Below are 17,451 nucleotides of genomic sequence, written 5' to 3'. Positions count from 1 at the left end.
AATTAAAAAAACATATTTTGTCACGTCATTATGTGGGCTGCAAGAAGAGGTGACATGGGCCGCGAGATTGAGACGCAGGCATTAGAGCCTCTTAATGCGTTTTGTTTGGGTTTGTGTGGAATTACCAAAAACAGAGAGGGGACAGCCTAACATATGAAACAGGAAAAGACTGCCGTGTAATCCCTTTATTTTAACAAAGTAACTGTATTTTCCTTATTCCATTTAAATTCTCTACCACTCTCATTCAACACTTTCTTTTTAAAAGGGGAAAAACAGCAAAGAAAGAAAATCACCCTTTGACGAAAGGCAGACTAAATTGTACAAAAGCAAGCAGAAATCAATCAATGCAGAAACCCCCAGTAATTCTGAATTTCTCCTTGTGAGCTGTGGAAATTTATTTCTCTGAATAAACTCAGTGACCCACTTTAAAATCAATCAGCAGCTGTAGCTAAAGTATGCATCAAAGTACAAAGTCTGAATGCAGCGAGATGGAAACTTCAGACAAACGTGTAAATGATCAGAACAAGGCAGCGTTATCAAGACTTTGTAAATATCTTCATTATCCATGACCCAATTCCTGCATGTGATGAATGCTACAGGTGTCATACCTGATTGCACAAACAAACAAATCACCTACCAGTGTATGTGTGTGCGTGCATGTGTATAGTTGGGAGCATGTGGCTGAGCGTATGAGTAAAGCAAAGAAAGTGTGATAGCTTACGTAATGCAAAAGAAAGGGTAATAAATATGTGCTCTGGCATGGTCGTTGTGTTATGTAACAGAATGCTAATGCTGAGTAAAAGCGATTAAATCATCCAGACAGTAGAAGAGCCAGGCACTATGTACATGGATGGCAATCTACTCAGCTCATTAGCAGAAATTTCAATGTAATACAACTGCCATCAGGCATAATTTCCATTAAGAATTCATATGTGGAAAGTTTCAAAATCAAGCAAGTGTCGATAAGTGTGATCATGAATATGGAAAATTACAAAACCTTAAATTTACGAAATTTGTGAAAAAACATCCGATACATAAATCTAAAAAAAGACACTATTGTGGTTTCGTTTTCTTATAGCTTTGTGTCATATGATGCGTAACCTGTAACCCGCTCATATTCAGATTCATTAAGCAGCTTCCATTTTACTTATTAGTTTGCTTCAAATAAAACTGAAACAGTAACAGATGTGTTTGTTTTGCACATGGGGCTGACTGAAAGTTTTAATTCTTGTCCAGCAGTGTGTGTTTCGGCCTTCTCTGTTTTAAAGGGGGAGAAAAAGAAGCAATCGAATAGGATTTAAAAAAAAGAAAAAGTCTCACCTTTCATCTGGTCTGAGAGTGTGACAGTAGAAGTCGGAGCGATTAATGAAGAAACCCGTTCGCTTGACCACGTTCTCTGCTATCATACTCAGACGGTCGAGAACATTGCACAACTTGCTGGGACAGAAAGAGAAAGATTGGAAATGTCATTTTAACTCGCTGAAGAATAAATCATTTTAAAAAATGGATGTGCCTGTAGAAGCTCATTCATCAAATTTTATATCCAAGTCCCTAGACTTTAACATCTCTATTCTTTGCTCCCAAAAGGGCTCAGGTTAAAATATCAAGATCTCATATGAGTGTATCAGAAACAATGAGAAGGTCTGGAAATAAATAATGTCAGTATTTTAATCCAGAGAGTATTCCAGATAGCGGCTTTGAGCTCTCTTTAACATGTCTGTCCAGACCTTCCCAAAATTCCTCTACAACAATGTGAGAGGAATTTCAAGCAGTTCTAAGAGAATTATAAAGTCACATAGAAAATGTTTACTTCAAGTTATTGCTGCTAAATATTGGTTCTACAAGCTACTAAATCACAGGATGGAGGTTCAATTTTCTCTTTATGTAATGTGCTTACGTCACACCATGATATTTTTCCCCTCTTTCAAAGTGAGCTTCTTATTTTGATGGTAAAAACACAATAAACCTGCACCTTAAAGATATTCTGTGCACTAGTATTTGTCAATACCTCTTGGTGTATCGGGCCATGTCCCAAGCGATATAGTCTATGCAATGGGAGGGAGGGAGGAACTGATTCAAGTTGACCACAGCACGGAACAGCTCCTCACTCAGAATCTTCTCATGTTTCCTTTTTTCACGCTTCTATAGCACAACAAAGAGATGTACACATGTATGTGTGATTCTATCAAACGTCAACTTAAGTATTACATTAAGGTGGGCTTGATGTACAGTCACAATAGTATCTGAGTTCTTTGAAAGGTTTCCATTAGGGATGTAGTCAGACGTGTAACAGGTTCTGTGTTTTCCTTTGAAGTATTAATCAACATCCATTCATGTCTTTTACACAGGGACCTCAAAGAACACAAAGCTGCAAGATGCAATTTACAGGCATCGAGTAGAGTAGAATATATGTAATAGAAACCACATGATGCAGGCCAAGGACATCCCAGCCTACTAAAATTAACCTAAAAATGAAAATTAAATGTGAAAAAACATTTTAATTAAACAAAAATAAAAACACGACTTTCACAAGGAAAAGAAATAACCAGAAAAAAAAGGGGTTATGTTTTGTGTGTAAAATATTAAAACGAGCGGTCCACACACGCACACGGATACTTTGATAAATACAGGATATGGGGATTTGGGGCGACCGTGGCTCAGGGGGTTGGGAAGTGTATCTGTAACCAGAAGTTCGCCGGTTCGATCCCCGGACTCTCTGTCCTGGTTGTTGTGTCCTTGGGCAAGACACTTTACCCTACCGCCTACTGGTGTTGGCCAGAGGGGCCGATGGCGCGATATGGCAGCCTCGCTTCTGTCAGTCTGCCCCAGGGCAGCTGTGGCTACAACTGTAGCTGCCTCCACTAGTGTATGAATGTGTGTGTGAATGAATAGTGGCATTGTAAAGCGCTTTGGGTGCTATATAAGTCCAATCCATTATTATTATTATTATTATTATTATTATTATATACCTATGGCACTAATTGGTATCAATTTGAAACTCCTACATTGCTTTGTTCACAAATGATCCCATTCACAAACTTGGGTGTCCATGTCGCCTGACCTCTCACCTGCCTGGCAGGGTGATGATACCCCATGAGCCTTTTATGGCTGAGGGGCAAAAAAACCCCAGTAAAACATTTAGAAATTTTGTCCAAAGTAATATTTAAAAACATCTTTCCCCTGCCTTTTACTTCAGTGATGCCTGCACAAACTTACAGAACTTTGTGGCCTTAAGAACTGTTGGTCAACATCTAGCAACCAACCAGATTGGTTTCCAAGCTCACTAAGAAAAAAAATGATGGGCAACAACATCAAACTGCAAAATCAACTGAACCCCATTCTTCCCCCTTCTTGAACTTCAGTGGACCATCTTGACTATATGCCTAAATCATTGCTGCCATATGACTGAATTAATACATGTGCCTAATAAAATGGCCAGTGAGTGCAACTGTATGTGTCACATCAGTTAATTACCTTCAACTACAAAATACAGCAAATTTGATGGTGTAAAATTTAAAAGTACCTTTGGGCAAACATGGGGCAACAATATTACAGTGATTATAAATCTTGCCTTTAATTTTGTCGTAATCAGTAAGTGAAAAAAAAAAATCTGGAAAAAAAAATCAAAAGAAATTATTCTTTGTCAATTAAAATGCATGAACTCATAATCCTGTGTGATCTGCAGTCACACTATCCATTAAGCTATTTCCACATGAACTCCACTGTAGCTTTATGACTGATCACCCAGGGTGATAATCAGCTTGGACGCATCATTTAGCAGCTCACATCGCCATTCAAACATCCAGCAGTGGCACCACAGCAACCAGTCAAATTACCAGCACATTTCCTCGACCATTCAGCAGAGCGCGTCATACAGGCAGACACGTATACACGCTCGGTCACACTTTCTGAGCACAGATGAGATACTACAAGTACAGTACACGTGAACAAACACTCAGGACAGCAGACTTGTATTGTTCACAGGTATATACAAGCTTTAATAAAAGGCCACAATAATGTTGAGATGCAAAAGTGCAGTCGCAGATCACGAATGATAACATAAAACAGTCACACATGCACACTGACGTATGGGAGTGGGCTTTTCAGTGACGTATTAGTGACGTTAATGAACACTGTAATAATATAGGTGTATATTTTACCACAATGGTTCAATGGGTTTCATGTTTTTCTGTAAGGTTACAATCCAAATTATATATCTAAGGGTACAGAGTACAAGGTATCCTAAACAAGTCATTCACATGCTTTACCATGTGTGCCTTTACGCCTCCTTTCTTACATGCTGGGATGCATGCATTAGCCCTTGCCAAAATGATGCACATATAAAAGAGTTCGAAGGGCCAGCATGGCCCATGCCACCTCCATTAAGGGATAGATGGCAGTGGGTTTTATGGTTAAATGCCATTTCCTTCCTCTTTCTGTCTCTCTGGGATAATCTGGAGGGGGGTATTGTGTTAGCAGGGGGTCCCCTGCTTTGCTCCCCACAGTCTGCAAATTTCACATGGCTGTGGCTTGTGCACACCTCTGAGCTCTGTGATTCGTTCCTCATCTCACAGTTCCCCTTGTGAGTGACAACGTGAGCTGGTGACCCAATCTACGGAGTATATGGCCATGTGCCCAACATAAAGTAACTGTGATGCACACAAGGATACATCTGCAGCATGAAGCAAGATAAAGCATTTTATAATCTTCATAATTTATAATGAAAAATAATAATCTTGCTTTTTTTTTTTTTTAAAACCGACAGCAGTTTAAATAAATTATGATAATTTTTCAGCAGAACAATATGGAAGGCATAATGTGGTGAAAGCTAGGTGTGTCTTATCAAATGTGCTTGTGCATGTTGGTATGCTTGTGTTTCCAGAACAATGCAGAAGCAGATCAATATTCAAGGCAGCTTTTCAACTGCTTGTAATCAGGAAGCGCTCATAGAGTCTCCTGTGACCAAACAGCTCCACAGCAACACCTAACGCACCAATATCAACAGAATGCTTGACAAATTACAGTCGTGCCCTGCACTATAATTTTAAATAGCTACCTCTCGAGTGATCACACAAGAAAGTTATATTTGATCTAAAGATATGCCTGATGCATATATAATCCTTAGCCATTTTTGTCTCTTTCAGTTTTAATAAAAGTGCTGTACCGAGAGTATTGGCAGGAACTAGAAAGAGAGGCCACATTTCTCCCACGTTAGCTTCTCTTCATTGGCTAATCTAATTTAAAATCCTTCTCCTCACTTACGAGGTCTTCAATAACCAGGTCGCATTTGATCTTAAAGGCCTCCTAGTACCATATCACCACAATAGAGCACTTTGCTGTCAGACTGTGGGCTTATTGTGGTTCCTAGAATATTTAAAAGTAGAATGGGAGGCAGAGACTTCACCTTACAGGCCTCTCTTCTGTGGAAAGAGCTCCCAGTTTGGATTCAGGAGACAGACACCATCTCTACTTTTAAGAGTAGAAGATTAGGCTTAAAACTTTCCTATTTGATAAAGCATATAGTTAAGGCTGGATCAGGTGTCTCTGAATCCTTATGCTAATATAGGCCTAGCCTGCTGGGGGAGGGTTTCCATGAATCACTGAGTGTTTCTTCTTCACTCACCTCTTTTTCGCCATCTATGTCTTTATACACCACTCTGCATTTATCATTATTCTCTGGCTCTACTTCCACACTGTGTCTTTGTCCTGTCTTCCTCGCCTCACCCCAAACCAGTCACGGCTGCCCTCTTCCTGGTTCTACTTGGTTTCTTCCTGTTTAAAAGGATTTTTCCTTCCCACTGTCGCCAGGTGCTTGCTCATGGGGAGGGAATGTTAAGGTTTTCTCTGTATTATTTTAAGCTGTTTACCGTACAATATAACGTGCCTTGAGGTGACTGTTTTTGTGAATTGGGCCTATGTAAATAAAACAGATTTTACTGACTTTATTAAACTGAAATTTGATATACAGAAAATAAAATGTAGATAAATTAGCAGAAGACAACATGAGCTGTGTATTTACGCATTTCCCTTTATTGCATTGCTTCTCTGAAAGCATTGTGCTGCAGATGTGCCCTAAAGAAGGTGCAAAGTGCTAATTAACTGTAGAAATGGAAAAATTTAACCGTGAACTCTCTAGCCTTAGAATGGATTCATAGGTACATTCAAATCTGCTATTAATTCAATAACTAAGAAGTTTAAAGTCTTTCATAACTGTATGGAGATGTGATTTTATTTATATCACAAGAATTTATGTAAATAGTAAATAGCTTGTAAATGATTTTATTACTTAATGACTGTATTTTTGTGTCATTAAACACATTTTGGAATACTTATTTCAGCACCTCCCTACCTTGACCAAGTTGAGGATGATGATGGGTGAGCCAAACCGCTGTAGCATCTGGTCGAAATGGAGGCCAGCTACATAGGCGTATGGGTCAGCTTGGTCCACTGCAAAATTAGACAGAAAAAATATTTTAATGGTTAAATATTTAAGGGTCCCCACAAGAATATAACACAACTTTATTGACCTCAATATAAATTATTTTTCAAAATAATATTGCATATTGTCACAGCTGAGGTTAAAGTAGCAACAACACTGAGAGACCTACATCACCACCACCACCAAAGATCACTACAGTGGAACACTTGGTCTAGCTGCTATGAAAAAGAAGTTATCTGAGTCACTTGATTAAATGCTTAAATTCTTATTCATCACACATCACTATGACAGAGCCATCCGCTGTGTTGTGCCTGCATGACTGAGCATGTGTCACGGCATGACATGACAAAGAGATCTGATAATAGAGATCTGATTACGGCTGTGCGTTATGAACAAAATCTCATATCCCGATATAAGAATTCTATCGTCCAATAACAATATAAATCACAAAAATGTAACATTTTCTGTAAATTCTGTGAATCTCGGGCAGCTCGACTTGCGGGAGTGTTTCCAGCTGTGCGTCATGTAGTTGGAGTCCAGTGTTTTAACCGATGCATGAAACTATACATTTTTAGACATAAGTTGTAACGCCCGCCGTTTTCTTTGTGAGTATTTATTATACAGCGTGCTGCGGGGAAAAGCCTGTTCTAACGTTTGAGTCTAAGGTTTATTTTTTAGCACCTGACGCCTCTTTTTTTACTTCTCATCCGTCAATAATCTGCTCTTTCACGTGATTCAGTTTATTTTGAAAAGTCTCAACAGGATCTTGAGCTTTATTGTGAAAGCTCTATGTGGAACATAAACAAGCGGACACACGATGGTGTTACCGTAGTTGTTGCTAACAACAACGCATAAAAGCAGGCTCTTGTCCATCTGTAGTGTGGTAATATTAAATATAAGAGAAAGAGAGAACTTTAAGAAATTAATATAGCCACTACAGTGACCATCAAAACGATGAAAAAATATTACCGTAAACAGTTTATTTTGTGACACCACGAAACAAACGATAGCGTAAAATGAAACGATAGACGTTTTTTATATCGTCATCCGATATATATCATTATATCGAACAGCCCTAGATCTGATGGTAACTTTAAAATAATTTTACTAAGAAGTATTCCTGATATAGAGAGCAATACCTCTACGGAACCCTGGCATAACATCATGGAGTAAATCCAGGATTTACAAGAAGGGATACAAACAATTTAGACCAAGCCCAATTCTGCATGTGTTTTAAAAAATATTTCTGCTACATAAAGGGCTTAAGAAATGTATTAGATCTGCACCCAATGTTTGTTTTATGTCACAACCATAAATTAACAGTACTGGTAATTACCAAAATCATCTTTAATGTTTTTGTAACCGTTAATACACCTTTGTGTGCAAGCTCTTTAATTGAAATTATACTTTTCATGTCAAAATTTAAATATTGCTGTTATCCATTAATTTCCATATTAACTGGTTTACAATTAAAAAAAAGAAAACAATAAAGCACATAATTATTTTTTTGATTAAAATGTAAAAGTACTTGATTAGATTTCACTCCAATGTTTATGCAGTCTTATTTGTAATAAAACAAGTATTCTTAACATTTTTTGTATCTATACTTTTCTTTTTGAGTTTAAAACTTTTCCACGTGACTATTTTAACAGACAACCTTTAACACCGCACTGAACCTTTGCATTTTCAATTTTCTATTAAATGTTCCTTTTAAAAAGCACATTTACAGCTTCTACTTGCCACTAATGCTCAACCCCACACCTGCACACATGTTGCCAAATTGGACTAGTGCGGCTGCCAGAAAGGAGACTTAAGAAAATAGGTCAGATCGTGCTGCAGTTCATCCCACAGAGCTGCTTGTGTGTCAGAACTGATAAATTAAATGTCACCTTTTTCAGCTTCTCCCCAAAACCATTTAATCGTTGTGTTTTCCACTGCTCACACCTCAAAGGATGATAGTTTATGAACGCTTGTCCACCTTGGGAGGGGAGTTTGGATAATGACATTGGTGACTTTCCTTCAGCGGTCAACTAAGGTCATCTCCTAAAGGATTCAATTATGCAATAATGAGTCTTGACATATCAGAGATGGGGCAAGGAGCGATGCATTGTGTAATATAGACGCTCTCTACTCTACATGCACTGAGTCCAGTATATCTCTTAGCTACATTGTTGACCTAGATTCAGCTACGACAATGGGCTTGGATATTTGTGATCCCTTTAAAATTTCAGCAGAAAAACAGAAAAAATATCAACTGATTTCCATATAGGTCCTAAAACTAAGTAAAGAGAACCCAACTAAACATATGTGAAAAAATTTCACATGTTGGTCATTTATTTATTAAGGAGATTGATCCAATACCCAAAAGTGCATTTTAAGCTCTTCAGACCACTTCAAGTATTCCAAGATTTGTTCTGTTTTTGATTAGAGCCAAGTCAATTTGATGCCCTAGGTAAAATTTAGATTATGGTCCAATCAATAAATGTGTGTATCAGCCTACCACAGAGAACATATTTGTTTTGACCAACATAAGTGACCTGGAGACGGACAGTTATTTAATATGAAAGGTTCCACAATAATAATAACCTATATTATTAAATAGAAACAAATAAAACTGATTTTTGAGTTTCATTTGTTGTACCATCAATGAAAGCAAGCTATACTGGCACACCAATAATTTATTTAAATATAATTTTTCTATAAACATTTATGCACCAGTGAAGATGTCTTTCTCTCCAGTCTAATGGGCTAATGTCCAGGGCTAATGTGAGCAGGACAGCTGTTTAGTTTCACCTAACTCAAAATCAGGCAGGCTCAGGAAGCACAAAGATGTGAAATGTACAAAAATGTACAAAAATCCATTATTCGTTCCAGTCCAGCTGGAACGAATAATGATTTTAATTTAGAAGTGATTTTAATTTTAAAATTGATCTTAAACTGTTTTTAATTATTAAAAATGAAATCCCCAGTAATAGTAGACCTATTGGGAACAGGATTAAAGACTCAACAAACTAAACTACTAGTTTGCGTCAACTGCTTAATTAAATGGCATATTACTTCTCCTCAGTGGAGGCAAAAATATGATGGAAGGGAAAAAGTATGCCATGCACTGAGAAAACTGTTAACACACATAAACAGGTCAAATGTTAAACTGATGGTGGAAGGGTTGGGGAAACATTTAGGAAATGTCAGATAAGGACCGTCTTGAAGGATCAAAGTGGAAGCAGGACGATGAGGGAAGATGACACACGGAGGGATCTTAGGGACATGCTCAGTGTCTATCTTTCACAGGTAAATGTCACCTGAGGATGAATTAAAGGGCAAACCAAAAGAAAAAAAGATTACAATCTAATACAGGCATTGTACACATGCAAACACCAGTCTATTCCTGTGTGTATACCCCCACACACAGAGCTGTCCTCACCGTCAGTCTCGGTACCTAATCACCTCCCTCTGGCCACGGCTTTGTGTTTTTATCCTGCTTATAATGAAATAGGACGGATACAAAGCTGAAGCCAAAAGGGGCCATCCTGCCTTCACAGTCTTATTTTTTTTTTTATCTTTTGCCAATAGTTGAAAGGAATGGCCTCAGTATACTCTACATATATTCTCTTATTTTAATGTAGCTTTTCTTCAGTGACTTATTTCTTCTGAAGTATCAAAAGACAAAAATAATACATATACAGTTCACCACATGTTACATATTTCAGCATACAACAAAAGCTGCTGGTGCTGAAGTGTAAAGAAGAAATCTTACATCGAATAGGGGGTTTTGGCATCATGGTGGAAATGTCCTGGGACCAGTAGAGTGGGACAGAGCCTCGCACCTGGACATATGAGGAGTAACTCCCTGCTGTGAAAGACATAACTGAGGCGTCATGGACGACCTGTTCAGTCTCTACCTCATTAGCCACATCCCCCTGAAAAAAACAAAATAAAACAAGAAATGAGAAAAGCAAAAAAGAAATTATAAACTTCGGCATGATTGGGAACACCAAGAACATGTCTTTAGAGAACATGAAACAATTATTATAATACAATTATATAAATTAAATTCTTTATGTAGTCTACAGGAGTGGTTCTTCAGGCTTGTTGAAGAACATTCAGAGCTATTCTTTGGGTGTTTGCTGTTTTTTGCTCTGTAAGGATAATCTCACATTACTTCAGTAATGTTAAGGTCCGTGATGTTTTTCTACCCAGGTATGTTTTCACTGCATTAGCAGTGTGTTTGGGATCATTGTCATGCTAGAAAAATGAAGCCGTTGCCAATCAGATGCTTTCCAGATGGTACTGCATGACGGATCCAAATAACATAGCACTTTTCTGTGTTCATAATTCCATCAATTTTGACATGATGCCTAAAATGCAGCACTAAAACCACCTCTCGTGTGTTTTATAGATGGCTGTAGCAATTCACTGCTATACTGAAGAATGGACAGAAAAACTTTGCAAGAACTTCAGAAAGCTTGAAGAGCTTTTGCTCAAGATTAATGTAAAAATTACGATGCCATCGCCTTGTGAACCAATGAGCAGAGGCTCAAAGCTTTACACAGTACTGTAGTTTATCATAAGATAACAAAGTGTTTCTTCACCTTTCACATGGCAAACATTTCAAAACTGAACATACAACTTACCTGTATATATTATATAAACACTCCCACTGCACTTTATGTATGTATATGTACATATGAAAAAAATGATTTGAGTTTATTTACTGTGTATAACAACCATTTTACCAGTAACAGAAATTACTGGTGTAGTTTTTTTGGCTTTTTAAAAAATGTAATTATTTTTCATTTTCTATTGCTATTTTTTTTATAATATAGCTCTAATTCACTTCTTTTTTGTACTGACTCTTGTGCTTCTGTATCATGTGAATTTCCCCACTGTGGGATTAATAAAGTCTATGTCTATGTTCTTCATCTAACATTCTAATATTAGACTTCTAACATTCGGTCTGCAATTACCTTCCTCATTCTCAGTCTTCATATTACAGTCATGTGAACAGTAAATACTAGAAATTGTCGGGGGATTTTTTGTTACATATTTTGTTACATATTTGGACAAGCAAGCTCTTCATCTTCTTTACCTACAGAAAAAAAGGATATAACTGAACAACATCCCATCTCAAAGACACTCACTCCCATTCCAAAAAGAGAAAGTGTGTCCAATTAACCCCCTGTGATTAACCTGAGTCATCTCAATCTGTTTTGTGGCCCTGATGCCACCCTCTACTATCTGTTCCTCCGAGTTACCCTGGTAACCTCTGTACCTCACAGTTGGCTCCCCTTTTGAGGAAACGGGTGCCAGCAAATTTGCTGGAGCGCCTGGCAATCAGGGTGATGTGAACCGGTCGGCCATAGATCAGAAGTTCTGTAGGTGGTTGGTAAAGGAAAAATAATAATAATACCAATATAGATCTAAAAGCCTAACAATGACCTGTGGAAACAAACGCATATTATTAGTAAAACGTAAAGAAAAATCTTTTTTAAAATTGTATTTCATTCATAGCAGTCATGCTTTGACATTAGCTCTTAATGATGACAGTTTCACTTGTAGTCAGAATATGAACCTGGGAAATATATTTATTTCCGATTTATCCCACCTCTACCAATATTAAGAAACCAATAAGAAACCTTACGTATAGCTCGTGATTGAACCATTCCACATCTTTTTTTAGTGCATTTCTGTGTCTTCCCATCTGCTAAAAGGTTTTGCATATTTCCTATCTGGTGAGTCTCCTCTTGTTGCACCCAGTGGCCCTTTCATCCACTCAGAAAAGAGGACTGAATGCCAAACAATTTCCAGGAATTTGATAAACTCAAAACACCCACACACTGCCACAGTGGCAGCAGGCTGCCTAAAGAGGGAGACAACAGCAACAGGCCTGATTGCATATTAAATTATTGCACTTCTGTGTTTATCTGCAGAAGACTCACAGAACGTAGCTAAAGACAAAAAACAAGATAAATCTGGCTTGAAAGTATTTGTATATTGAACATCCATTAACGTTATTAATATTGGCTGAACAAAAATAAGGAAAGATTGCTTAACGTGACACAATGGTGAATGACTAAAATTTGAAAACTGAACCTGAGGCTGACTTTTACTCTCATAATTTAGAGGTAATCAAGTGCAAAGTCCCTCTGCAGCAGTTACCCATGCATCAACACCACAAAAAATAAATGAATAAAAAGAAATCCAGGAGAATTTATTAATGGAGAGACAATTCGCTGGTGTGTACTCAAAACTTCAAAGAAAATGATACTAAAGGACTGAAGCTCATAAACAAACCAAAAAAAAAAAAAAAGTATTCATAATTCATACAAAACACAGGCAGGTCTCCAGGAAGAAGCACGTGTAACTCATCTGTTTAATATGCACAGTGTTGTTTCTCCCTGCAGATAACAGCCCGAGCACTTCTGAAAGTGCCCGTGTATGCATACCTGATACGCTCTGATATTTGCTTTGTTAAATCCCTAAAAACCAAATAATTGCTTGTGCAGTTCTGTGATGAATCACACAGCCTCTCTCACAGTGTGATCCACGTGATCTGGTGGGGGCTGAGCACAGTTCAACAAGTGGTGCTGCGAATGAGAGATGAGAAGTATTGACAAAGGATAACAATGTGAGAGTCTTCTGTAGTGTTGGGTGTACTTTCACACATGGAGTAATCAGTTATTCACTTAATTTTTCAAATAAGCAATCCTTTACCGTTAAAAATAAATAAAAATAACAGCAGTTCCCTGTTCTTTTTGCTGTGACAAAAAGGGAAAAAAAGGAAATCAAAGACACAGACTCCCTGGCATGCAGCTGCATCTATGTGGTTGGTTAAAAATGATCAGTGCTGACAGATGCATCCCAACAAAGTCTCAACATGGCACTAACTTTATTAGTTAAAAGAATGCACTAGAGCTGCAGTCCCCAACCTTTTTTGCACCACGGACCAGTTCAATGTCAGACAATATTTTCACGAATCGACCTTTAAGGTGTCACGGATAAATACAACAAAATAAAATGATACGACCAAGACAAAAACGGTGGTATTTTGTAAATACAATAATAAGCGCAAATTCACGGTGTAATTGTGCAACTTTATTAACAGCGTCCTCTTGAAATGTGCCAACAACATTGAGTAACATCCTCCTCTCTACCCCTTAATGCTCTCTGGTTACTATGGTAACGAAAAAATATTCCTTTCAAAATAAGACACACAACTACAACACAGAAAAAGACCCAGGGAAACAGAGTTGACAATAAAAACCCTGAAAACCATAAATTTCACACCCAAGCCTCAACTGTCATTGCCCGGTACCAAATGACTTACGGACTGGTACGGGTCTATGGCCCGGTGGTTGGGGACCGCTGCACTAAAGGTACTAACCTTGAGGATATTCCTTTATGGTTTCCATAAAAAGCATAGCAAGTGTGTCATGACAATTAAAAAGGAAACACTAAATAATTCTATAAACAGCTGATGCTCAAAGGATACTGGACTGGCCACAAAATCCATGGATTATATACATAAGCCAGTCATGATGCACTATGTCCTTGACTCGCTCCAGGAGCTTCCCGTTCCACACATATTTGTAGTAAGGCTCGTTGTAAAGGCCATAAACCACTGTAGAGAGGACAAAAAGAAGACTGAAGCATTTTTCTGGACTGGTATCAGTCACGCTCATCAGACCATAAAGATCATATTTAGTGATAGTTATATAACTGATTAATTTTATCTACTGGTCTACTACACAATATGTCATAAATGGCACGAATCCTGTGTCAAAGAATATAAAAAGTATTTCCCAAATAGAGTATCTGTGACTTTAAAGGTTTAATGGTATGTTAGGTTTTAATGTAGCCACCTTAAGTTGCTGTGTCTCACTGCATTTGGACTTGTATTCAATAACTGGAAAGTATATTCTCTTGGGTTAAGATCAGCTGACTGGTTTGTCCATTGAAGAATATCCTATTTCTTTGCCCTGACAAACTCTCAGCAATATACTTTTTTGATCATTAACCATTTGCAGTCTGATCAGTTTTGCAGCATGTGTCTGAATCTGAGCAGAGAGTAACACCCTGTACAATTAATAATTTATTCTCCCACTTCTATCAGCAGTCACACACTACCAATAAACAATAGTAATGCTGTTTCACTAGCAATCATATATGCAAATACCATATATTTTGTGGTTTTACCCCTGTACACTACCACAGCATTTTTTGAATAAATAAATAACAAATTTTGGACCCAACTGTATATAATTCAGGTACCACATGTATTCCATCTCCTGACTGAAATCATAGTTTAGTGTCTCCTACTGAGCTCCCCCCAAGCCAATACAATGAAGAAAAGAAATGAAAGGAATATAGATAACCTCATCTCACCTTTTGTAGGCAAACCCTCATCTTCAAAGATGTCAAAGCTGTCCTGCTTGCTCTGTGTGTGTACCTCTTCCTCAGTAGAGGAAGCTGCCGAAGACCATTGTTCATAAGGTCTCTGCAGCAAAGTCAGGTTGTACTGCAGTGAGTGGCTCAGGTCATAGCTGTAACTAAAGAGCAGAAAAGCAAAGTCATATGAATCAAGTACAACCTGTGCTGCACACCATTATTACACCAAGCAATACTTTATACACTTACAGAAATTATTTTTTTCCCACATATTAGTAAAACCATAATGCAATGCAAATTTATAACATAAACACAATATTTTACATATCTTTCGGCAGTTATGTTGGTGTTTTAAAATACTATAAAATCAGATCAGTGATTAGCAAACCACTCATTTCAAACCTCTGAGATAATTTTCCTCACTGGAAAGGCTTTTTTCCCCTCTTATCATCTTTAATACTGCAAAAACTGTTAGAAAATGATTCATGTTATCAAATGAAATCTCCAGGCCATACCCAGAGTTCCTTTCCCAACCAAGGCCACAAGGTCAAGAAATGCTTTTTAGTTGTTCCTAGCCTTCAAGCTGAGCAGGGCATCGGTACACGTGTTTAGTCTGGTGTGATGCGATATTGTAAAATTCAAAGGGCCCTGGTACTAAATAAGCCTAGAGGGTATGTGCTGAAAGCCCCCTTGATAACAGCATTTATAATCTGACATAATTTGTGCATATACAAGTTACTGTATCCTTCTAATAGTGAGAGTTTGGAATAACAAACTGTCTTACCTGAAGTAGAAGTTGCTGGAAAGGTCCACATTCTGAAAGATCCTGAGATACCTGTTAGAAGAAATCTATTTTTAAAAACATTTTTAATTTGCACATCCAGTGAAACAGTTATCATTGCATCTACTGCATTCAGGTACTCCTGAACTGAAATGCACAGCAATAGCAAAAACAGTGGTCAACTTGGACACAGCCTCAAAATAACAACCAAATAAATGTTTGGGTGTATTTCAAGATGGCTACTAAGCAACAAGACTTACATTGCTGCACTAGAAAGTTAAACTAATGAATCAAAGAGAACAAATAGTTACAACTTGACAAGCGGTGACCATACTAGCATATAATATATATATAGTATATATAATAATGGGAATGCTATTATTATACTATATAACAATGCACTCATCAATATTTCTTCAGCTTTGAGAGATTCTTCCTCTTTTGTCATACTTTCCACTGTGTTATACAATTTGGGGATTTTGGGTGGTTTATAAATACCTGATACACCTTTTCCTCAGTCGAATGGCCAAATAATGTTTTCACACTAAAATTGTGTACAGGTGTGCAATGATGGATTTTTTTTTCAAGCCACTATTAGAAAAGCTTCAGTCTTTGTCCACTGGTAGTGGATGAGTCAGCCTTTGTGTTTTGTTTTGTGGTTTTTTTTGTTGTTGTTTTTTTCCTATTTTGTACATTCTGTATAACAACACTATTTTTGGCCAGACTACAACTGTGGGTGTGAGCAGAAGAGTGTAAGTGTTTTGTTGTTGTTTTTTTGCTATAAATGCATTTCAAGATATTTTGTTATTTCTGAAAATTTCCATACTCAGAATTAATAAAATCATACAATAATGTACTTAAATACAGTGGCCTCAAGGTAATAAATGGGAGACAGAGTAACACAATACCTTGCTTCATCGGGGTGTGTAACTCTGACTGAGTCATTGGGAATGTAGATCATAGTGGTGTCTTCAATTTTGTAGATGGAGTGGCCCCCAATATCAGCCATCTTTCTGCGCTTCGTGATCAACACGATGTAGTACCCCTCTAGGAAACGCACAAATCCTGGCAAAAAGAAGGAAAGTTTTAAATCTTTTACAACAATCTCATCAAATGGAATTTCCTTTCCAGCAACATGTAGTGTGGCTCAAAACAAGTTGATTTGTAGGTCAACTTTATTGTTGCCAGCAAATCAGCTACAGTTTTGACAGGACAAACAAGTGAATAGCTCCACTTGCGGAGGTGGATAGTGAATGTATGTGTGTCATATTTGACAATATTAACCATGTAATTTGCTCCATTTACGCTTTGAAATTTTGACCCAGAAAACATCATGCAAACAGAGTCAATGATTTGCTTTCAGCATCATATGAGCTATTTTTCCATCTGTGACATTAGAAAATAATGCAGACAATGTCTGTATGTTTTTAATAATATCTTACAAAGAAACACAGTTTATGTAAGTATGCCCTGCTAAAATCAAACATCTTATACAAATTCCTACTCTTATTCCACATATTTACAAAGAGTAAAACTGATAAAGGAAAATATGGCACAATAGCAGTCAAAGATATACATTTATTTGTATATGACGTTGTGATGCATAAAGTCATAATTTCACTATGTAAATATTTTGATTCATTAGTGTTATTTAACTTAATTGGATATTAATTCATTTTTTCCAGTTTATACAGTTCTTAAAGTGGCTTGCAAAAGTATTCGGCCCCCTTGAACTGTTCCACATTTTGTCACATTACAGCCACAAACAGGAATCAATTTTATTGGAATTCCACGTGAAAGACCAATACAAAGTGGTGCACACGTGAGAAGTGGAAAGAAAATC

At 37.3% G+C, this 17,451-nt stretch overlaps 1 protein-coding gene across 2 annotated transcripts in view; it reads right to left on the bottom strand.

The window, feature by feature from the left end:
- The window catches only part of fig4a (FIG4 phosphoinositide 5-phosphatase a), a 55,024-nt gene that overhangs the window by 31,327 nt on the left and 6,246 nt on the right, over positions 1–17,451 (bottom strand). For both annotated transcript variants that reach the window (XM_087852620.1, XM_087852621.1), the window contains exons 5-13: positions 16,517–16,673; positions 15,612–15,662; positions 14,825–14,988; positions 13,932–14,060; positions 11,712–11,812; positions 10,197–10,359; positions 6,350–6,447; positions 2,009–2,142; positions 1,321–1,437 (exon numbers count right to left, since the gene is read on the bottom strand). In XM_087852620.1, coding sequence (XP_087708746.1) covers positions 1,321–1,437; positions 2,009–2,142; positions 6,350–6,447; positions 10,197–10,359; positions 11,712–11,812; positions 13,932–14,060; positions 14,825–14,988; positions 15,612–15,662; positions 16,517–16,673 — 1,114 coding nt within the window. The remainder of the gene's footprint in view (positions 1–1,320; positions 1,438–2,008; positions 2,143–6,349; positions 6,448–10,196; positions 10,360–11,711; positions 11,813–13,931; positions 14,061–14,824; positions 14,989–15,611; positions 15,663–16,516; positions 16,674–17,451) is intronic.

This window comes from Neolamprologus brichardi, chromosome 15, assembly GCF_056152115.1.
Source record: "Neolamprologus brichardi isolate AB-2024 chromosome 15, ASM5615211v1, whole genome shotgun sequence".
Classification (NCBI taxonomy): domain Eukaryota; kingdom Metazoa; phylum Chordata; class Actinopteri; order Cichliformes; family Cichlidae; genus Neolamprologus; species Neolamprologus brichardi.
This window is presented reverse-complemented; position numbering and strand designations above follow the sequence as displayed.